The sequence below is a fragment of the Microtus oregoni genome, unplaced genomic scaffold, assembly GCF_018167655.1.
Source record: "Microtus oregoni isolate MIOR12 unplaced genomic scaffold, Mior012 000028F_ref0000031, whole genome shotgun sequence".
In the NCBI taxonomy this organism is placed as follows: Eukaryota; Metazoa; Chordata; class Mammalia; order Rodentia; family Cricetidae; genus Microtus; species Microtus oregoni.
The window spans coordinates 1,346,645-1,369,388 of record NW_024543087.1 but is presented as its reverse complement, the minus strand read 5'-3'; the positions used below and the strand labels follow the sequence as shown (position 1 = coordinate 1,369,388).

General features: G+C 41.1%; 1 protein-coding gene across 3 annotated transcripts in view; it reads left to right on the top strand.

The window, feature by feature from the left end:
- The window catches only part of Kif15 (kinesin family member 15), a 54,336-nt gene that overhangs the window by 504 nt on the left and 31,088 nt on the right, over positions 1-22,744 (top strand). For 2 of the 3 annotated variants that reach the window (XM_041677149.1, XM_041677148.1), the window contains exons 2-11: positions 4,279-4,321; positions 4,789-4,972; positions 6,696-6,772; positions 9,291-9,328; positions 13,854-13,951; positions 16,189-16,368; positions 17,698-17,907; positions 19,111-19,236; positions 19,377-19,499; positions 22,100-22,223. In XM_041677149.1, the coding sequence (XP_041533083.1) occupies positions 4,279-4,321; positions 4,789-4,972; positions 6,696-6,772; positions 9,291-9,328; positions 13,854-13,951; positions 16,189-16,368; positions 17,698-17,907; positions 19,111-19,236; positions 19,377-19,499; positions 22,100-22,223 (1,203 nt within the window). The remainder of the gene's footprint in view (positions 1-4,278; positions 4,322-4,788; positions 4,973-6,695; positions 6,773-9,290; positions 9,329-13,853; positions 13,952-16,188; positions 16,369-17,697; positions 17,908-19,110; positions 19,237-19,376; positions 19,500-22,099; positions 22,224-22,744) is intronic. The other variant, XM_041677150.1, reaches the window with a different exon arrangement.

Genomic DNA, 22,744 nt, shown 5'->3' with positions numbered 1-22,744 from the left:
ATCTAGTATACTCAGAGATAAGCTGATAATAAAATACAGCAGCTGTGGTAATATACAATAGTAAGTTATGTGAAAGGGTTTCTTAGAGCCATCTTTCCTTTTGTCATGAGGCGCTATGGTGAGAGAATTGCTTGTGTGACAGAGTTTCCAAAAGTCACTTGCACGCAAGCATTGTCAGTTAGCTAGTTGCTCCCTTAACAGAATATTAGGAGAGCGGTATATAGCTTGGCCAAGACCCTGGCTAAACAGAGTTGTGTAGCAGGACGAGCTACTGAGAATAGGCTGTTTCAGGCCAGCCTTCATATTGAGAGCTTGTCTCAAGATAATAAATAAAAGACTTATGATTTGTTTAGTTCTGAATTTTCTAGTTAGTGGTTTTGGATTCTAGATGGTGGCTGGGATAAAAACCATGGAGAAGGGACCTGCAGTTTATGGTTAGACTGATCCACATTCTCAATCTCTTTTCGTTTGGAAGAGACTGATTTAATCCCCCAACTCCACTGTATGTAAGTGCCACCTCTTGTGTTGCGGAATTCTGTAGGCTGTCTTTCTTAAATTCTTTATTTTTAATTTTGGTGTATGTGTCGAGGTGCCTGCCCTTGGGAGGGTGGTTGGAGACCACGAGCTGGCATTCTGAGTGGTCATGAACTGCTGTGTACGGGTGCTGTCATCTGTTTTTTTAAGGCTGATTTTAAGATTTGAGAGTGGAATGAGGAGAGGCTTGAGAAAATTGTGAAATTGTAGTTTGAATTTTACAGTAGTGTTCATGTTTGTACCTCTTTGTCAAATTGTAATTGTTTCCTGATTAGTTGCTTGATTAGCTCTAAGTCTATTACACCATTATCTGAACAAGTCAGTGTGATCTTTTTCTTAGTTTAAAGCAGTCTTTTTCCTCTGCCACTTTTAGTGTTACGGGAATTTAAGCATACGAATGGGTACGTTGTGGATCTTAAATGCTCATCCTATTTTCTGTATCATCACAGTATTTATTATAATCCTTTTTAAAAGCAGATATCACATAAACCAGACTGGTCTTAAGATTTGTGTGAAGCCGGAGATGGTCTTGGGCTTCTGATCCTCCTGCCTCCGCTCCCATAGAATAGAATAGAGCTGTCCCTGTAGTCCGTAACCCCTCACCCTCGCCAGTATTCTGCTTCTTATCACCACTCAGCAGTCCTATCTGTTCTTGAAGCTCATGTGGTTGGTACATATGTTCTTTCTTCTCGTAATGGCTTTTGTGAAATTTTGTGTCTGTTGGCATTCGTGGTAGGCAGCGGCAGCTAAGTCTTTTTCATTGCTCTCTGGTGTTCTGTTAGGTGAGCATATTACAATTTGTTCTGTTTTTGAGGGGCTTTCTCTCTCTTTGAATTTGGGTTTCTAGGTTGAATTAACATGAATAAATTATCTGTGAATAGTCTTTAGCATGTTTTTAGGCAGCCACATCAATGACCTCAAAATTGAAAAAAATTTACAGTAAATGTATCCAGAGAATGGTGACCTGGTAAGGCTATATACTTCCGCTAACCTTGAGTCAAGAGGGAGCACAACGAAGTGGCTGAGAACATGAAAGATGAACTCAGAACATCCCGTCAGGCTTCAGTTGGGAATCGTGCATAGCTGCCTACTTCTCTGCAGTTTGTTTGTCGAGATGGGATCTCTCCGCATTGTTCTAGCTGTTTGGTGCTTGATGTAGAAACCGGACTGGCCTGTAGCTCAGAGCTCCTCCTGCATCTGGAGCGACGGGATTTAAGTTGTGCACCCCTGGCCTCCTCTCTGAAATTCTTCATTTTATCTCATTGTTCAGGTAGCTTTGCTTTTGGGGGTGAGCTGGGAATGGGTAAAAATTTTCTTTTGGGATACACTTGACTTACTGAAAACTTGCACATACATGCCTGTTGATGTCTGGGTACTTAGGAGATCTCTGGAGAGCCAGAGCTTGCTCTCTATGTGAACTTCTGTCCCACAGAGTCCATCTGCATTTACTTTCCCAAGCCAAACCATTTCTCCTCAGCTCAGCCAGATCAGCGAGCTCTGCTTGGATTCTCCCGCTGCCTTTGTTTCCTCCTCTCAGGATGGCTTTTCTATGCTGCCTGTTGTCCAGTGTCTCAGAACTTGCTGCAGATTTTTTTTGTTCAGTTTCCTAGTCACTTAACACAAGTACATTGCGTCCTTGCTACTCTGTCATGGCTGACAGATTGAAAAGCTGTGTTCTGTTCATAAGGATAAGCCAAAGTGTGGTCTCAGAGTTCAGCTTTTGAAACATGAAAGCCTTCTTTTTGTATCCTGGTCTGTCTTTCTTTTCACTTTTGCTCCAGGTACAGAAATGCTGTTTCTTTGTCACCAGCGTTTGAGAGAACTGTGAACAGAGGTGTGGTGGGTTGGTCGGTCGCCTTGTCTGTTTCCTGCTTCACAGGTGTCGATTTGAGGGATAATCTCCAGAAATAAAGTTCTGTGATAACGTTTTGCTTTCAGTTCTTGTATGTGTAGAACTTATTATTGTTCTGGTCTCATTCATTCAGAGATACTGTGTGTTACTGTGGATCAGGCACTCCTTTGAAGTATGCTTTATAAGGTGGAAGAATAATATGTGTTACGATAGTAATAATAACAACAGGTTCTTTGAAGCTGAACAGAGCCAAGAAAGGTATGGGAATTTTGTCTGTGTTGTGCTCTGACATTCAGTGGAGTCAAATGTTGGTCCGACAGGTGGTGGGAGAAGTGGCGTTCACATTCAGCTGGTTGGAATGGATCATAGAGTGTGTGTGTCCACACGCTCCTCCCACCCCCATGGGCTCTAGAAAGGCTCCTGAGAAGAGTAGGCTGGCTGGAAGGTTGTGTGCTTTTTTTGAGTGGGGGAAGTAAATGGTAGTGGTGTGTTTCGCGGTCTCTTGTGATTGTCTTAGATTGTATTCTTCAATATTTGTCTGTGAGTTTCATTCTTTAATAGCCAGTAAAAGAAATTGCAATATCTGGCACCCATGTAGGGGGCCATTTATAGGCCGAGTTTATCATCGGGACCACCGGTCACCTCTGTCCCACCAGCCTGCTCCCAAATGACCACACAGAGACTCATTATTAGTTATAAATGCTTGGCTGATAGCTTATTCTTGTTACTAACAGTCCCTGTCTCTAATTAATTATTAATTTGAAAATCATCAATATATACCTAGCATTTAAACTCATGAGACTGGATGTGGTTACCAGTATAATGGACCAGGATAGCATGGGGAGGAGAAATGAGGCCAGGATTTGGTTGTGGATATAAGGGATCTGAGAAAGTCGAGGAATATCAATTTCTGAAGAAAATATTTCCATAATTAATTTTTTGTCCTTTGTTGGTCACCCAGCCTAGGCTTTGCAGTTAGTATATAAATGCAATTATAATTACCTTTAATGGTTTTGTTATATGAAATGACATATAACCATTTATATGCCATGAAAAATGATGATTCAGATGGTAAAGAATTTACCCAGTTCACAAAAGCATGCAGAGAAGTTCTTTAGATACGCTGTAAGAAGACAACAGACTGGGGGCTGGAGAGATGGCTCAGCAGTTAAGAGCATTGCCTGCTCTTCCAGAGGTCCTGAGTTCAATTCCCAGCAACCACATGGTGGCTCACAACCATCTGTAATGGGGTCTGGTACCCTCTTCTGGCCTGTAGGCATACACACAGACAGAACATTGTATACATAATAAATAAATAAATATTTAAAAAAAAAAAGAAGACAACAGACTGGAGAGATGGCTCAGAGGTTAAGAGCACTGGCTGTTCTTCCAGAGGACCCAGGTTCAATTCCCAGCACCCACATGGCACCTAACGACTGTCTCTAACTCCAAGATCTGACACCCTCACACAGACATACATGCAGGCAAAATACCAATGCAAATGAAATAAAAGTAAATAAATTATTAAAAAACAAAAAAAGAAGACAGCATGTCAGTTCCCTAGGCCAGCTTTGGAGGGGAGACCAGGGCAGAGAGAGGGTAGAAGTTTTATAGTAGTTGAGGAGAAAGTTACTTAGTCTCATGAGCCATTTGTGTGGGGTCCAGACTGGGATAGATAGGCAGGGATGCAGGCTTCTCACTGTCTTGTTAGCTAGGAAAGTTTAAAGTGTGGATCATTTTTTTATTAGGACTTAAGTACCATGATGTCTACATAAGACATGTTAAGTTACTGAGGTCAGTCTCCAAGGAGTTGTGGCCTAATTCCTGAGGTAAGAGTTTTAGTTTTATTTTTGTGCTTTTATCCTTACAGATCTCTTATCTTCTTTTTCTAGCTGAGTTACGAAATGGGACGAATTCTCATTCCACCCAGCCAAGGTAAGAAATAGTCTTGATGATAAGGAAAATGAAGGGTATAGTAGATCACTGTTTAGTATACTCAGAGATGCTTAGTTCAAAATTTAGCTCGTCTTCAACCAGCTGGAAGTAGAGGACAATCGCGTGCTTCCCAATGCCTTCCTGGTTCCCCACAAAAATATGGAGTGAATGATGTGCTGATTCCTTGGGAAGGAATAATTTATTAATAGGTACTAGTAGGTGGGCAATAGCAGAAAAGTGATGCTGAGCTCCTTGAAGCAGCTGCCTTTGATTTTATTTTCAGTAACGGTGTGTGAGGGTATCTGCTGGGAAATAAATCTGGGTATGAGTTATGTGAGAATTTAAAAGGAGTAAATTTTAGTGGCGTAGGCCTAAGACTTGGACTCATTGCAGTGATGTGACAGTTCTTTATTTATAGCCTCCTTTCCCCAGCAAACTCACCTGTTCCCTTCTGTTTGGGTCCTCAGTAATGAAGGTGATGCCATCAAAGTTTTTGTGAGAATCCGTCCTCCTGCGGAGGGCCCAGGACCTTCGGATGGAGAGCACAGCTTGTGCTTGTCTGTGCTCTCCCCGACGACGCTCCGGCTGCAGTCCAACCCAGACCCCAAGACCTTTGTGTTTGATTATGTTGCAGGCATGGACACCACTCAGGTAGTGGCCATTGGAAACTTACCCTTTTGTTAGGAAGATATGAGGCTTTGATTGTTGGAATTCAATTCCTGGTTGCTTTTTAGCTGTGTAGATTTCAGATAAGAAAGCTAAAACTTCCATAAATGTTTTAATCTAATTTTATTAAGCAGTTGTCTTCTTTAGTCTTCAAGCTTTGTCCAAGAATCACACAAAGCTGCTTTATGTTTCTTTTTATACATACTGATGAGGATAAATGAAGATTTCAGAGCTACTTAAACAATCCCTCGATACAGTTCATTTTCTAGCTTCAGGGTTTAAGATGACTGTGAGCTTGTGAAAATGACTCCGTAGGTAAAATCGCTGCCTCAAAGGTCTCGCTAGCTGAGTTCAAACCCCAGAACCCCAAAGAAGGGTACTGTTGTGTGAGCAACTGCTTTGCTTTGCTTTCTTTCCTTCCATCCCTTTTTTTGTTTTCCTTCTCCCCTTTGAGACAGGGCTTCTCAGTGTAGTCCTGGCTGTCCTGGAACTCACTCAGTAGACCAGACTGGCCTTGAACTTACAGAGATCTGCCACCTCTGCCCCTAGAGTACTGGTGTTAAAGGCCTGTGCCACTACTGCAGTTTGATAGCTGCTTTTCTAATTAAATCCAATTTAATTAAAACCTAATACCACTGTCTAACCGAACTTTCTGCAGTGGTGGAAATGTTTGATATTTGACCTGCTACAGTAACTTCTGGCCATGTAGTGAATTAAATTTAATTAAAACTAAATAAAATTTAAAATTTGATTACTTGTGTGCATTAGCCATACATGACTCTTAACACTTGAAATATGGCTAGTATGTTAGATAATTCAAGTTAGTCACTTGTAACTAATGGTTACTGTATCAGACATCACAGGTCTTTATTTTTTTGTTTTGTCCTGAGATCCCATGCATGAGCAAAGGCAGAACTGGTGGTCTACACTTGTAATCCACGTGGTGGCAGAAACATGGATCCCTGGGACTCACTGGTCAGAACTGGTGGTCTACACTTGTAATCCACATGGTGGCAGAAACATGGATCCCTGGGACTCACTGGTCAGAACTGGTGGTCTACACTTGTAATCCACGTGGTGGCAGAAACATGGATCCCTGGGACTCACTGGTCGGCCTGCCTAGTCAACTTGTTGAGTTGACTTTGTCTCAAAATTAAACAAAAAACTACAGTGGGTAGCACACGAGGAACAACAGCCACAGTGTCATTTGCACCCCAACGTATGCATACACACATCTGTACATAAATATGTGTGTAAACCCAAAGAATTGAAATGCATTTGTAAACAATATCAACACTTTAAAAATAGTAAAACAGTGTTTCAGAAATTGATAAGGCTGAAACCATAAAGTTGACACTGTTAGGTTTCTCAGAACCTTTCCCTGGTCGTGTTGACACTGTTAGGTTTCTCAGAACCTTTCCCTGGTCGTGTTGACACTGTTAGGTTTCTCAGAACCTTTCCCTGGTCGTGTTGCTCCAAAGCCTTAGATGCACTTTCAGTGTATCACGCTGTATTGTAGGTAAACGGACCTAACAATATCTGTAGTTGTACCTTTTATCATCTTTTATGGTTTACCCAGTTTTTCCTAAGTAGATGCAACCTTCAAGTAATCATAGGTCTTAAAGTCCAAGCTCTCAGTTTTTATTATATCATGAGATGTAGATTAGAAGTATTTTTATTTAACATGTTTGGTGCTTATTGTTTGTAGGAGTCTGTGTTCTCAACAGTGGCTAAAAGCATTGTGGCGTCTTGCATGAGCGGTTATAACGGGACCATCTTTGCATAGTAAGTTGTTGTCTGTCTACATACAAAGGTATGATAGTGCTTGTAGTAGTTCCTACTTGTTGCTGCATTAATAAGTCACCCCAAACTTTAGTGGCATAAAATAACCGATTTATTTTACTTAAGTCAAAAGTTCAACATGGATCTTACTGGACTATGATTAAGCTGTTACTGGAGCTTCCTTCCTCCGGGCAGCTGTACAGAATATTTTCTCCTTTCCCAGTTTAGAGACCATTCACCTTATGTGGCTCAGAGCCACCAGCAGTGCAGTGTCCCTTTCTGACTTTTACTCTGTCCCTGACAAAGGCTCTGGGTTTGTAGAGATGTCTGTTGTAGGTCAGCCTGACCTGGGCAATAAGGTGAGTGGGTTGAGCTCTGTCACTTGGAGAGAAGAGTGATATTTGAAATTTTTCTGAAAGGTTTGTCTGTTTTGTTTATTCGTCCATTTATGTGATCTATAGTCATGTATATTTATATTATACTTTGGGTTGTAATTATGTGTCTTATGTTGCTCGTCTTGTTCCATCCTTGGTCACTGGGAGCGTTTTGAAGTTTCTGTACCCCCTTGACATATTCTGTCCCTTGATTTTTGAGTACTTTTCTTGCTTTATCTCGCTACCTGACTTTCCATGCTCTTATATTTTCCCTAAACTCATTCCAGAACCATTCAAACCCTGGTTCCTTTTGTTGGAAAATAGTAATGAGAAACCAAGATCTGGCCCCTGAGATGTATTTATTGCTATTGGGCAGAGACTTCTTTGTGGCTTTCTCAGCAGACAAGGCTAGAAAATCTATGTACGTACCCTTGTGTCAGCAGAGAGATCTGGAATTGTTTCTGTATCATCTGCTCGTGTAGATACCATGCTAAACATGGGTTTATACTGATGTCTGGCTCTGACCCAGTAAGCACAGGGTTTATTCTAGCCTTTCTTGTTTACTACCCTTGCCGTCGGTGATAAACCTTTTCCTGTCATCCCTTTACTAACCTATTCAGCCTTAGGATACATGTAAAATAGTTTCAGAATTAATAGGTATCACTGTGAGAAACAAATTAGCTGTAAAGTGTTAATGTACAGTTCCCTTTCTGTGTGCCCTCCAGCACCATGAGAACCCATCTGCAAGGAGGAGATCTCTGGGCCTGTTCTCAAGTGCATGGTGTCTTCAGCAATAGGGAATGACCTTCCATCTCTAGGAGGGTAACCAAGGGCAACAGCAATAGGTTGTATGTTCTGGGGGGTCTCTTGGACACTCCTGCCCAACAACTCAAAAGAGGGCTTCTCATGTCTAGTATTGGGGTTTTTGGTTTTTGTTAGGTAATCTAATTATACATACGTACATATATAATATATTATATAAAATTATATATATGGCATTTCATGTATTCTAGTCTTTTTTAAGTAGATAATTAATAGTATGATTCCTTATGGCTTTTTCAGAATCCATATTGTTATTTTACTGTCCTCCCTCCTTCTATCTTTACCTCCACCCTGCTCCCCAAAGAGCCTGCCCTTTTTCCATTTCCCGGGTCAGACCATTTGTAACCTGCTGTTCCCCTCTTGCTCCCTAACCCCTCTGTCCTGGCAGTGGTTCTGTTTTATTTTCCTGGTTTCTGTAGACTGTGCACTCACTCCCATCTGGAGATTTGGAGCTAGGATCCTTTCAATGTTTCTCTTTAAGACACGAGATAGAAAGCTAGTCTCTCGTGCCTTCCCATAGCAGCGAGGATTTTTCCACAGATTATTTTGAATGATCAAATTCAAAATGACTTTGAGATAGCCACAGTTGCAACAGATTGCCTGTCTTCAGAACTGTTTTGGTTGGAGACTCTGGAGGCTGGCTTGCTTGCTTGTTTATTTATGTGTTTATTTATTTAGAGGAAGGGTTTCTCTGTGCAGCTCTGGCTATCCTGGAACTTAACATATAGACCTTGAACTCAGAAAGCTCTGCTTGCCTCTGCCTCCTGAGTACTGGGATTAAAGGCGTGCACCATTATGTCCAGCTCTGTGGGAATATTTATGCTAAGATTCACTCATTAATATATTCAAATTCTTTTTTATATTTGTGGGTAGAACTTGGAGATAAACAAGTGATTTATTGGTTGGGTGATCATACAGATCTCAGAGATCTGCCTGCCTCTGCCTCATACTGGGATTAAACGCATTTTCACCAGGTGCAGTCCTTAAACTTAAATTAAAATAGATATCTAAATGTCTTTTCAAGGTAGAGAACTTCAAAATGCTACATTATTTAGCGAAAATTAGAAACAGAAGTCTACTTGGTTCTGATTGAATAACTTATGCTAGAAGATTCTGTCTCCATAACATACTCTTATAGCTATTTATAAAAAATGAGGGAGGCATCTGTTTTCTGGCTGAGATATCTGAGGTACAGTTAATTAAGGGAAAAGAAGGTTGCAGAGCAGTTTGGAAAGGATCATCCCATTCCACCTTAATAGACCATTCTAAATAGGAGGATAGTCGGAATTTTATGTGTGAAAATAACACAAAATTTTATCTTTCAGCGGACAGACTGGCTCAGGAAAGACATTTACTATGATGGGTGAGTAACGACCACTGTTTGCTGCCAATACACTTCCTGTGGTGACTACTTGGGGCATGTTTTAGGAGAAGGCATTATTTCTTTGTGTGATGTTGCTTTTGTAAAAATATGGATGTTTCCCATATTCCCATATGTCTACCAGGTTGTGGATTCCTAGATAATTTATTTGTTAATCCTGATTATAGCTATGTTTCTTAGCTCAATGCTTGGCATAGACTAGGTATAGATTGGGTGCTAGACACAATTTTATGTTTGTGTGTCTATTCATATATATACATACATATGTGTGTGTGTGTGTAAAATCATATACATATGTGTATGTGTTTATCTGCTTTCTAAACATCGCTTCATTAGCATCATGCAATTTTGAGTGGATTTGTTGTAATAGTCTTTCTCCTTCGTTGCTCTAAACTGTCCTGTGGCTGCTTCAGGAGTAAGGGACACAGGCAGAAGTTCTTGAGAAAAGGATATGCTTATCAACCTACTCACTTAGGAATAACAAGGGATACAGAACTTGTCAGCTAGGAGCTGTTGAGGTACATCAGAGTATAAATACCACATCACAAACTTAAGTTAGTATTCCTTACAACTCTTACACATCTGTCCTTCCCCAGTTGTAACAAAACAGAAAAAACACTCTGCATTAATGTCTGTTAGTAACTGGGGAACTTGTCATTAGTGTGAACCTTCCTACTAGAGTTTTTTTTTTTTTTAACTGCCCAATTTAAAAAAAATGATAGCAAATCCTAATTTTTAGCATTTAATGTGCTCGATGCCCAAGTGTAATTTATTTGCAAACTTGCAAACCTTTCAACAGCTCTTTGGTTATTGACATCATTACCCCTATTTTGTAGTTGAAAATTATGATGCTTAGGACACAGTGTGGGTTCGTGGCTTAGAGGACAGACCAGTCTGCGTCTTGGTTTCTTTTCTCTGGCTGTGGCAGAACATCGTGACCAAGGCAACTTACAGAAAAAGCGTTTATCACAACTTACAGTTTAAGAGGGTGGGCCCATGACTATCATGGCAAGGAACATGTCAGCAGGCAGACAGTAGCTGAGAGCTTATGTCTGATCCACAAGCAGGAGGCCTAGAGAGTTAACTAAGAATGGTGGTCGCCTTTGGAACTTCAAAGCCCATCACCAGTGACACACCTCCTCCAATAAGGCCACACCTCCTAACCCTTTCCAAACAGATCTACTAACTGCAAATCCAGCATGCAAATATAGGTGCCTATGGGGACTATTACCATTCAAGCCATCAATCTGTCTGTCAACACACAGGTCACCTGTGTAAATAGAGTACAGTCACTCAGCCCTGACACTTGGAAGTCACCTGTGTAAATAGAGTACAGTCACTCAGTCCCTGACACTGGAAGTCACCTGTGTAAATAGAGTACAGTCACTCAGTCCCTGACACTGGAAGTCACCTGCGGAAATAGAGTACAGTCACTCAGTCCCTGACACTTGGAGGATGTGAAGCTTAGCATGGGGATAGATCATACACTTTTTAGAATTGGTTGGTTGAAGGCGTAAGTCACAAACAATGCCACACCAATTCGGGGTTATGATTATTAGGGTGGTATTTATTTAAAGGGGAAAAAACTTACAGATCACTGTCCCAGGCAACAGCCCTCTTCGCAACCAGGAAAGGAGTCTAGTCGCAGGCGGAGCAGGAAGTGAAGAGAGAGAGGAGAGGGAAGTGGCTGCTTTTTTAAAGGGAGAGAAACCACGCCCCAATGAGCTGGTACCTCAGCGGTGATAGGCTGGAGGAGTGGGAGGACCTCCCGCAACACCTCCCCCTTTTGTTTAAATAAGAGAGTTCTAAACCTACTATGAAATTATATACAATAAGTACAAATATCCTATTCTAACTAGCTTAGGTCTTGTATAATAAATAACTTGGCCAAGTCATGAGAGAAAGTAACTATATTTATATAGTCTTCAACCCCATCGAAGATCTGAGAAGGGAAATAATGTTACCTGGGTAATTAGGAAGTTCAGTAAAACAACTTCCAAAACATGCAACAAATTACAGAGACAACTAGCTACCTGGGCAATCACCCAAAGTCACATTAGCAGCGTTGAAGCAACCAACTTTGGCTAAGGCCTAACATAACTGACATACCATTTTCTAAGGCAAGCAACTTTTCAAAACTATCTTACCCTGTCTTGGCAGGATATGACAGTCCTGTTTTATCCATTGATGCATGCTCTGTATCTTTGTCAGTTGTTGAGGTATGGGCATTTCTTTGCCCAAACGCCAGTTCTGCCAAAAAGAAAGGCTCCAGGTGGAGTGTCTTTGGTGCTCAACATTCTCTCGGGAATAGAGTGGTGTTGCCAGGAGCAATTGTGTCTCACTACCATAAAACTCTGAGTTAGATTAAAGGCCATTTTCTACAGCTCTTTGAAGAAGTTGAAGATTATCTATCTATACTGAGTATAATCTCTATATATCTAAAGAACCTGATTAGTCTATTATAAATGACAAACTTAGATGACTATTAGTCTATATAATTCTCAATATCTATATAACTTAAAGACTAAGACAATAAACGACTGTGAAACAAATGAGGACAATGACCTCCAAATATAAACAATGTACAAATATACATTGTAGTAGGCAAATATATATCAATACACAATCATTATATAAGTATCTTAATCAGAGGTAGAAATGTACACTGCAATATGGTAAATATATATATATATATATCAATACAATATATGTCAATACATAAAAAATGTTTTAAACAGAGGTAGAAACATGCATGCGTACAATAGTCAATATAATTTAACTTTGTATCAATATACAAGAATCTATACCAATGTATTTGTCTAAAAACAGTAACTCACAATTACAAATCTATTATCCCATCATCCCTCTTTTTTTTTTTTTTAAAATGATCCCTGAGCGTATAAAATTCCTCCCCCAACTCTCAATCGTATACTAATTATAATCAACCCCTAAATGATGTCCCTAAAGCCAAGGGCAAAATTTACTGGGAGAGGGGACGTCGTCCTCTAGAATTATTTCCAGCTGTCATGGGGGCGACGTTCTTTCTGGGGGATCCTGTGAAAGTAAAATGATGGTTAAATTTCAAGATCAATGTCTTTTAAAATTGCCAATAGTCTCTGAGTATTTTGTGCAGGTCTGGCCAAAATGTTGTATAAGATGTGTACCATTTCAGCTAACCAAGTTGGAACTGTCTTGTGCAGCTGGTACCAAAAGCAGGTCTTGTAGTAGCGCTATCAGTATCATGACGTCATATCAACCAGGTGGAGTTGTTGTTATGGGGCCCCATCTTCTTCCTGGAAACTTCAAATGTCACTTCAGGAAAAACTCATTGTTCATTATGAAAAACTTAAACATTAATCATATAGACATATATAGACATATATATATATATATATTCAATGAAAGACATGATAGATATATTTAATGAAAAGTATGATAGATATGAAGAAAAGCAAAGATGTTTTTTAAACTCATATTTCTTTCTGTCCCATATCATGGCTCTTGACATGAGACAGAAATTCCAGAAACTCTGGGTTTTTCTCTTACTAACAGGCTTGGAATTGGAGAGGGACTGAGCCAGAGTCCAACTTCAAAACCAGCTTTATAAATTTAGAAATATGGTTTAATATTTCTAAATTTGTTCCGTCAGCTGAGACGGAACAAAATATTTCTAAATTTGTTCCGTCAGCTGAGACGGAACAAGTCACCCTGAGGGGTTGTAGCTTTCAGCAACCACGTGCTCTGGTTCGTGCCACTTAAGAGCTGTATTTGCAAGGGAGATTTAAAAATGACTCAGAAAAGAGCAAACCACGCGGCCAGAGACTACGCGGGCCTGTGGAGTTTAAATCCACGTGGGGAGTCCAAGGCCGCTGGCGGCTGAGGAAGGGGAGGGCTCCCGCCAAGCCGAACTAGAGCCCGCCAAGCCCGCGGCCGCCAAGCTGAACTTGCGCCCGCCAAGCCCGCAGCCGCCAAGCCGAACTTGGGGCCGCCAAGCCGAAATCGCGGCTGCGAGTGGGGAAAGGAGAGGTTCTAAAACCAAATGTTGGGCGCCAAAATGAAGGCGTAAGTCACAAACAATGCCACACCAATTCGGGGTTATGATTATTAGGGTGGTATTTATTTAAAGGGGAAAAAACTTACAGATCACTGTCCCAGGCAACAGCCCTCTACGCAACCAGGAAAGGAGTCTAGTCGCAGGCGGAGCAGGAAGTGAAGAGAGAGAGGAGAGGGAAGTGGCCGCTTTTTTAAAGGGAGAGAAACCACGCCCCAATGAGCTGGTACCTCAGCGGTGATAGGCTGGAGGAGTGGGAGGACCTCCCGCAACAGTTGGTGGCTACTGTGGGCCTTCCCTTCAGTCTCACCAAGGGGCAGTTTTATTATTTAGTCTGTCACAGATGTAAATGTAACTTGCTTGAACCAGAACTAGGAAATTGGTTATACTGAGTATCATTTTATTTCTGTATAAACCGCCTTCTGATATTGCCATTGTTTTATTCTTTTTTCTCAGGACCATCAGACTCCGATAATTTTTCTCATAATCTGAGAGGAGTAATCCCACGAAGTTTTGAATATTTGTTTTCCTTAATTGATCGTGAAAAAGAAAAGGTAAAGCTTACTGTAAAGATTAAATGTTGGGAGGCTGGAGAGATAACTCAGCCATAAAGAGCCACTGGCTGCTCTCCTAGAGGACCCGCATTCAATTCCCAGCACCCACATGGCAGTTCACACCTCTGTAACGCCAGGGGATCTGATGCCTTCTTCTAGCCTCTGTGGGTACCGGGCATACACATGGTGCACAGACATACCAATAATTTTAAAACAAAAAAATTGAAATGAAAAAATAAAATGCGGATAGAGAGCTTGCCTAGAATGCAGTAGGCCCTGGGTTTGATTCCCAATACTGAAAAAGCTGAGTGCGTTGGTGGACACCTGTAATCCCATCCTTCTGGAGGTAGAAACAGGAGGATCAGAATTTCAGGGTCATCAGAAGTTCAAAGCCATCCTAATCGATATAGAGTGTTCAAGGCTAGCCTGACTGACAGCACACACAAAAGAGCTGATTGCTTCTGGCGCTCTCAAGGCTTCTATGGGAGAAAAGTATATAGAAGATCTCAGTTGAGGAAAATAAAGTGCAGTGATTTAAATGAGAAACACCCCCCATAGTCTCAAGCATTTAAATTCTTGGTCTCTACTTGGTTGGGCTTTTTATGGAGTCCAGGGAAGTATGGCCTTGTTAAGGAGTATGTCATTGGAGCTGGGATTTGAAGAAAGTCTCGACACCATTTTAAGTTCACTCTCTCTGCTTCTTGCTTGTGTTTTGAGATTTGAGTCCTTAGCTTCTGGTTCCTCTGCCAGTTGTTCCTCACAGCTGCTCCCTTCTTTCTGCCGTCAAGGACTCTGTCCCCGTGGAAGCTCTAATTTCTGTAAGCTGTCTCATGGTATACATTAATGGTGGACACGTCCTGTAAGTCCTCATGGTGTACATTAATGGTGAACCCCTCCTGTAAGTCCTCATGATGTACATTAATGGTGGACCCCTCCTTTAAGTCCTCATGATGTACATTAATGGTGGACCCATCCTCCTTTATTGGCAGTTCTTGCTTGCACCTCACTGTCGTCTTGTTCTTTGTGGATTAGAACCCCATCATCTGAGAATATCGTCTTTTCCCCCTTATTGGTTCCTCGGTCGGACCATTCTCATGGTTGCAAGTACTTAGCTTGGTAGATTCCAGAGTTAAGAATCCTTGGTATTGAGTACTTTAAATATTTGTGTACCAAGGAAATTGGTAAGTAGCATTGGTTTACTATTTATTCCTTTGCAAAAATATCCCTAACATTGCAATTAAACATATAAATTGCATGACAGTAAAATAATTGAATTTAACACCATGTGTTTCTGTGGTTACATTTAAAAAAACTTATTTATTTTTATGAATATCGCATGTCTTGTTGGTATGTGTGTCTTGTGTACCACAGGCAAGCCTGGTGCCTGAGACCAGAAGAGCAGGTTGGGTCCCCTGGAACTGGAGTTACTGATAATTGTGAGCCTCCGTGTGTGCTGAGAATCTAGTGGGGGTCTTCTGGAAAAGCAGCCAAGTGCTCTTAACCAATAAGCGATCTCTGCAGCCCCTAGTTGGTATTTGTTTTCTGTTTTAAGTATATAGAGTATTTACCAGCACGTACGTGCACCACATGTATAAAGTGCTTGTAGAGGCCAGAAGGCAACAGATACGGAATTGATGTTGTGCAAAAATACCTGTGGGTGCTGGAACTCTAGCCCAAGTCTTGTATAAGAGCTGCAAGTGCTTTTAACCAGTTACTGAGCCATCTCTCCAACCCCAAAATTTTTCAGGATGAATTAATTTCAATCTTTTAAAGAACATAAATCTTACTTCAAGTAAAGCTTTATCTGGGGCTGATGATACGGTCCAGTAAAAGGCAGTTGTCACCAATACTGATGGCTCAGGTTTGGTCCCCGGGACCAGAAGTTATCCTCTGATCTACACGTACATGCCTACACATACAAACACAATAAATACATGTTAATAGACAAAACTAGGAGGAAGTTCACTATGGAAGACAGTGGAACCCATTTGAGAGGCTCAGTTCCCGTGTCCACGAGCAGGCTCCATGCTACCTTTCCAAACTGGACCTCTGGGACAGCAGTGATGATGCTTAAAGTTAACTAATGTTTTGAAATTAGTTTTCCAGATTATTTTCACACAGCTCTCAATGCTTTACTTTATATATTAAAGGACAATAGGAGAGCATACCTGCGGTAGCTCATGGAAACTGAGGGTGAATGTGTGAAGCGTGTGCTGATTGAGCTTTGATTTTTACAGGCTGGCGCTGGGAAGACGTTCCTGTGTAAGTGCTCCTTTATTGAGGTCTACAATGAGCAGATCTATGACCTGCTGGACTCGGCGTCAGCCGGACTGTACTTGAGGGAGCACATAAAGAAGGGCGTCTTTGTGGTTGGTGCCGTGGAGCAGGTGGTGACCTCAGCTGCTGAGGCCTATCAGGTACCCTGCCCTGAGGAGGACGTGCTTGATGCCCTGAAAGTGCCTTCATCTTCAAAGAATCAAGAATTGAATTTCCTAAGGGCATGGCACAAACTCTTCTGAGAAGTAAAGAGAAAAGAATGTGTAGTCAGAGACTGTTCTTTTGTTTCCCGGCCGCCCAGACCCAAATAATCACACAGAAACTATATTAATTACAGTACTGTTTGGCTGGCCTATTAGCTCAAGCTTCTTATTAACTAACTCGTATATCTCAAATTAACCCACTTCGATTAATCTGTGTATTACCACTCTTCCTGGATGTGTTGTGGAGATCCTGTAGCCCTGGCCCATAGGGCCGCCCCACCACCCCCACCTGGCCCACCACCTGTGCTCCAGCAGATCACAGGTGGGGTGGATGTTGAGATGGTCCCACACTTAACCCTGGTTCTGGGCCTGTATGTCTAATTTTTAAAATTAACATAAAAAAGTCAACATATAGTACATTAGGTACTATAATTTTTTTTTAAAGTTAAGTATTCAAGCAAATGTGCTTCTGTTGCTTTTGGGATCTGTCCCGTGTTTAAGAGATGTCTTTTTTGTTTGTTTGTTTTGCTTTGGTTTTTTTGTTGTTGTTGTTGTTGTTGTTGTTGTTTTTTTGAGACAATTCTGTGTAATTGCCCTGACTGTCCTTCCTCACTCTATAGGCTGGCCTCTTAACTCAAAGAGATCCATCTGCCTCTGCTTCCTGAGTACTAGGATTAAAGGCAAAGCATCTTTTTTTAAAGCTCTGCAAATATATAGTTGACCTATTATTAAATATATTTATTTAATTCTATGAGAAGGGAGCATAAAGTACTGAAGAATTATGAAAGCTACAAATAATTTCAGTTTTGTACTGTGTTTTGTTAATAGTTTTTTAATAACTAGCATTTATTGTATTTTATGCCAAGTACTGTGTTAATCTTTATATATATAGTGTTTATATATATATATAAATAAACATGTATTATATAAATACACATATATAGAGTCGTGTGTATGTGTGTGTATATAATATATAATGTATAACGGTGATGGGCAGTAGTCTTCTCGCCATTCCTACAGCTCTCCTACCGATCTTCGTGTTAAGTATATGCTACTTAGAACTTGTGATAATATGAATTCTGACAAAACTAGATAACCGTGCAAAGTCTGTGAGTGCTCCCACTCCTGTTCCAAAGGGAAATTACTATGTTGTGAATGAGGAAAATTACTTATGTGTTATGATTTTTTCATATTACAATGAGATTATTAAGTGCTTATTTTGTATTTTGAGTTCGTCTTGGGTCGTATATTTTCCTTCTTCCCTAGGTCTTATCTAGAGGATGGAGGAACAGGCGTGTAGCGTCGACATCCATGAACAGAGAATCCTCTAGGTCTCATGCAGTCTTTACAATCACAATAGAATCAATGGAGAAAAGCAATGAAACTGTGAACATTCGAACCTCCCTCCTCAACCTGGTGGATCTAGCAGGATCTGAGAGACAGAAAGAGACCCATGCAGAAGGGATGAGGTTGAAGGTGGGAATGAAATTACAGCCTTCATATTTAACTGTGAATTCTTACTAAAAAGCAGTGCTACACAAAGTATAGTGAAGACCTCAGAAGAAATAAGAATTGTCCCCGTTCACAGGAGCAACGGTTTTATGAGGTCATGACAGTAAACTAAAATGAGATTGGGCAGGTCTGTCAGGACAAGAGTGACTGCTTCTGGCCAGAGGGGGACAGGGGAAGGATGGTGGGAGTGACTACTGGGAGGACATCTGGAAAAGAAGTGGCTTCTGGGTAGCTGTCTCATAGAAACCAGGGTTCAGTTTGGGAAGGAGGAGCAGGGAACACCTGCCCTGCAGAGTGATGTCTCGAGGTTTGCTGGGCCTTGCAGAGTAAATGTGCATTGGGTATTTCAGTGTGTATCGGTGAACAGATCAATTATGGAGCAGGAAAGCCCAGGTCCGTTAGGACCGGGAGTACCAGGCCAAGTGTATACTCCTCCTTCTAAACCCTGGAAAACATTTTAACAGTTTAGAGCGAATGCATAGGTAGCTTTATGTAGAAAGCCTGCTTTATAACCACTTAGATCCATTTTTAAGTCTTTACTGCCGGAATCAAGGGGAGAGCAGTCATCTATAATCTTTGAGGTGGGAACGTACCTAGCCTGAGCTGTTTGGCAGTGGGACAGAAATTTAGTATGACATGTATTGTGAGTGTGATGTAGTTTAGGAATGGGATCTAAGAAATCTGAGCCTACTGAGCTTGCAGTGAGCAAAAGGCTTATGTTTCTGTCAAGAAAGGAACATGTTTGTAGAGGTACTTCTAGACTTATAGTGATATTACCTCCAAAGAAACTTGGTTAAGATGAAATATCCTAAATGAGAAGTATATTCAACAAATCTAACCTGCTAAACATCCCAACTCAGCAATGTCTCACGTGGTCTGGAGCTGCAGCTCGCTGCTGCAGAAAAGTAATGAGAGAATGTTTTATCACATTTGATTCGCTGGAAGAAATAAAAATCAAATCCCAAGTCTAGTGCATTTATAAATTGTAGCCTTCTGCAGTTACGGTGTGCATGAAATAGGAAATGGGGATAGCTGAGTATATTGTTTTAGTTTAGAACTTGTTTTTCTTTTGTCCCTCTTTTTTGTCGCCTTGCTCCTTAGATATTAGCTCAGAGCGCTGAAGAGTGACATTGCACCTGTATTTTTGCTTTTCCCCTACTTCCTCAGGAAGCAAGTAACATAAACCGATCGCTGAGCTGCCTGGGCCAGGTCATCACTGCACTTGTTGACGTGGGCAATGGAAAACAGAGGCATGTCTGCTACAGAGACTCCAAACTTACCTTCTTACTTCGGGTAAAGCCGATCACTGGCTCCTGCCACCAGCATTATGCCTAGTGGGACTGATAGGGGAGATTTTCTTAGCCTTTATTATTTTTTGAAAAAGACCTTAGGATTTACAATCTAAAACATACACCATTGATGTCATTAAACAGGATTCGCTTGGTGGTAATGCCAAAACATTCATAATTGCAAATGTTCATCCAGGATCCAGGTGTTTTGGGGAAACACTGTCAACACTTAATTTTGCTCAAAGGGCCAAGCTGATTAAAAACAAGGTAAATTACTGGAGTATTTAATATATCAAGTAAATTGGAAAAATATTTGCATATACTTTTTTTTGTGCTTATCCTAATGTTACCACTAATCCTACTTCTGTAGAAGTTCATCTTGGTTGTACAAGTTTGCTCTTCTTCCTTCCCTCCCTTCTTTTCCTTTTTTCTTGATGCAGTTTTCCTTTTGTTGTTGGGATGGAGAGTAATTACGCTAGCAGAGTTGGTGCATGTGATGGTGCATGCACACGGGTTTGCATCCATGTGCCTGCCCTGTGCCCACGTGTGATGTATATGGTAGCTAGCAAAGAGTAATGTATGATAATAATGACATTTGCCTCTTACGTTGTGTACATCTCCACATATGCTTGTACACACACACACACACACACACACACGAGTGTCTTTAGTGATGGCTCATTGGTTAAGAATGCTGGCTGTTCTTATAAAGAGGAACCGGACCCGGGTTCAATTCCCAGCACCCACATGGCAGCTCAAAACTGTCTTAACTCCAAGATCTGACACTCTCACCCAGACATACATGCAGACAAAACAACAAGGCACATAAAACTATATATATAAAAAAGGCCTTTTAATATTGGTATATTCCTCAGTCAGAAAGCTTATCTTGTAAACTACTAGGTGATAAACTTCTCACGCTTCTTGTACCAACTACTCAGCTCTGCCTTTGCAGTGAGAAAGCAGCCACAGACAGTACGTAAACACAGCAGTTGCTGTGTCCCACCACAGCTTGGCACACAAAGACGCAACAGTCCATATCTTGCCTGTGGATAGCACTTTACCAATACTTAGTCCAAACTGTCAAAAGACCAATAGGACACCTAATTATTTTGGAGAGTTGAACACTCCTTTGGTTTCAGACAAAACAACTGTGCCATGAATTGGTACGTTTAATTCCTTCCTTTTCCAAGGAGATAACTGGGCATCATATCCCCAGGTCATCTAGCAGAGTGAAGTAGACCATGTTGCTCCTTCCCCTGGGTAAGAGAGAAGAGCACAGGTCTTGTCTTTTACTTTATTTCTTTGAGCATCATCCCGTTTAATGTGAATGTTAGCAATATGAAGAGAAAACATCAGCAGAACTTCCTGACTCTGTCTTGGCTTACCAGAAGTCTTATAAGAGTAGAACTGTGTTGATTAAATTTATATCAATAAAGCAAAAAAAAAAAAGAGTAGAATCGTGTTAATGATTGTAGTTATGATGTCACTGATACAATAGTGATGTCATAATGCCTCATAATGAGGCTGGCTATATGAATCAGAAGCATTTGGAAATGACTTTTAAGCATGAACACCAAGACCAGCAGCTTTCTAGTAGTTGCTCCCAATGGTGAGTCCTTCAGCCTGTCAGTGGGAAGTGCTAAGGTGGCTGGAGCTTGTTTAATGATGAAATGTTTCCATCTTTCCAGGTGGGCAGGGTGAACTTAAGACAAGAACACGGGTGATCTGGGCTGTTACAAGGTGGTTTTCCTTGCTGACATAGTTGGCTGTTTCATAGCTAGGGCTCTGCTCTGTCTGGCAGTTAGCTGATGGCATTTGTTATTACCCTTCAGTTTTATAAATCTTTTTTAAAAATTTATCTAATTAATAAGATTTACTATGTTTGTACTATGTTTGTTTGCTTGGTTTTTAAGACAGAGTTTCTCTGTGTAACAGCCACGTCTGTCCTGGAACTCACTTTGTAGTGAGTTTGTAGTTTGGCTAGCCTCAAACTCAGGGATCCATCCGCCTTACCTCCTGAGTGCTGGGACAAACTTGTGCGCCACAACTGCCTGGCTCTACACTTTACTTTTGACGAAGCTTTAGGTTTACAGCAGAACTGAACAGAAAGCACAGAACAATGCTGTCTTTTTCCCCATCCCCACACATGTGACCTCCCCACGACTGACATCCCACACCAGAGTGATGCATTTGCTGGAAGCTTTTTTTTTTAATTTATTTTTTCTGTAACTTTTTTAGAGGTTGTCATAAGCAAGACTTCTTTAAGAAGTTGAAGATGCCATTTAGTCACCACGGTGATAACATTGGATTATAACTGTTTTTGACCTTTCAGAGGCCATTTAAAACAGGACATTACTGTACGAAAGTGAAAGTGACATTGGAATGAACTGTGAAACCAGTCCTTGTTCCTACCCATGCCAGCTTTAGAAACAAAGTAGCTCGCTCTGGAGAGGGCAGTTTCTACTCAAGTTAGTCCTGTTGGTGATCATGCCCTTGTAGGCCAGACTCTCACCAAAGGCTTCCGGAGAGATTTTTGATTCTGTTGTTTAAAAGGGAAGGCAGGGTTCTTAAGTCAGGGCAATACAATCAAATCCGAAGGTGACCTGCCTAAGATGGCCGAGGACTGCTGAGACTGACAGGATCATTGGGAGCCTGGAGAGGAAGAGGGCCCAGCTGTGCTCCTTGGGCTACACAGAGAGAACTTCCCATTTTAACATACTATTTTGGTGGCCTTTTGACTGTTGGCAAGACAGATGTGCAGTTTTGTTTGGTCTTCCTAACTCCAACTCATACTAAACAAACACACAAACAGGATTGTACAACTTGGAACATGGTCTTTCAATGCTTTGCTAATTTTTTTCCAGGCTGTGGTGAATGAAGACACCCAAGGAAATGTCAGCCAGCTGCAAGCTGAAGTGAAGAGGCTCAAGGAACAGCTATCTCAATTTACTTCTGGGCAGATCATGCCAGAAAGCTTACTGACCAGAGGTAGGATGAGCTCATTGCCTTTTACCCTGGGAAGGACTTGATGGGAATGTTAGGTCAAGAACTTGTGCTGTTGGACAGGTGGTCAGAGTATAGTGAGGCTTTCCTGATTTTTTCACATACTCTCCTCCGTATTTTACCCATGTAGGATGGTTCTTTGAATTAGATGTTTTGTGAGGTCCAGTAAGAAGGGGAATCAATGATTTTGAGTAATTCATCCCTAATAAGTACTGGAAAGAGATGCGCTTAGATTATGAGAATTTAGGAAAACTGAATTATTTTTCCTGTTTAACTGATTTCATTCGATTACTCCCAAGATTCTGTCTGAGTATATACAACATACGTATATTGATTGGGACAGGAAATGTTTCTTTAAAGAATAGCTAGTAGTGGCCAGGTGGTTGTGGTGGTGCACGCCTTTAATCCCAGCACTCAGGAGGCAGAGGCAGGAGGATCTCTGTGAGTTCCAGCACAGCCAAAGCTGCACACAGACCCTGTCTTGAAAAAACAGAAGACATAACAAC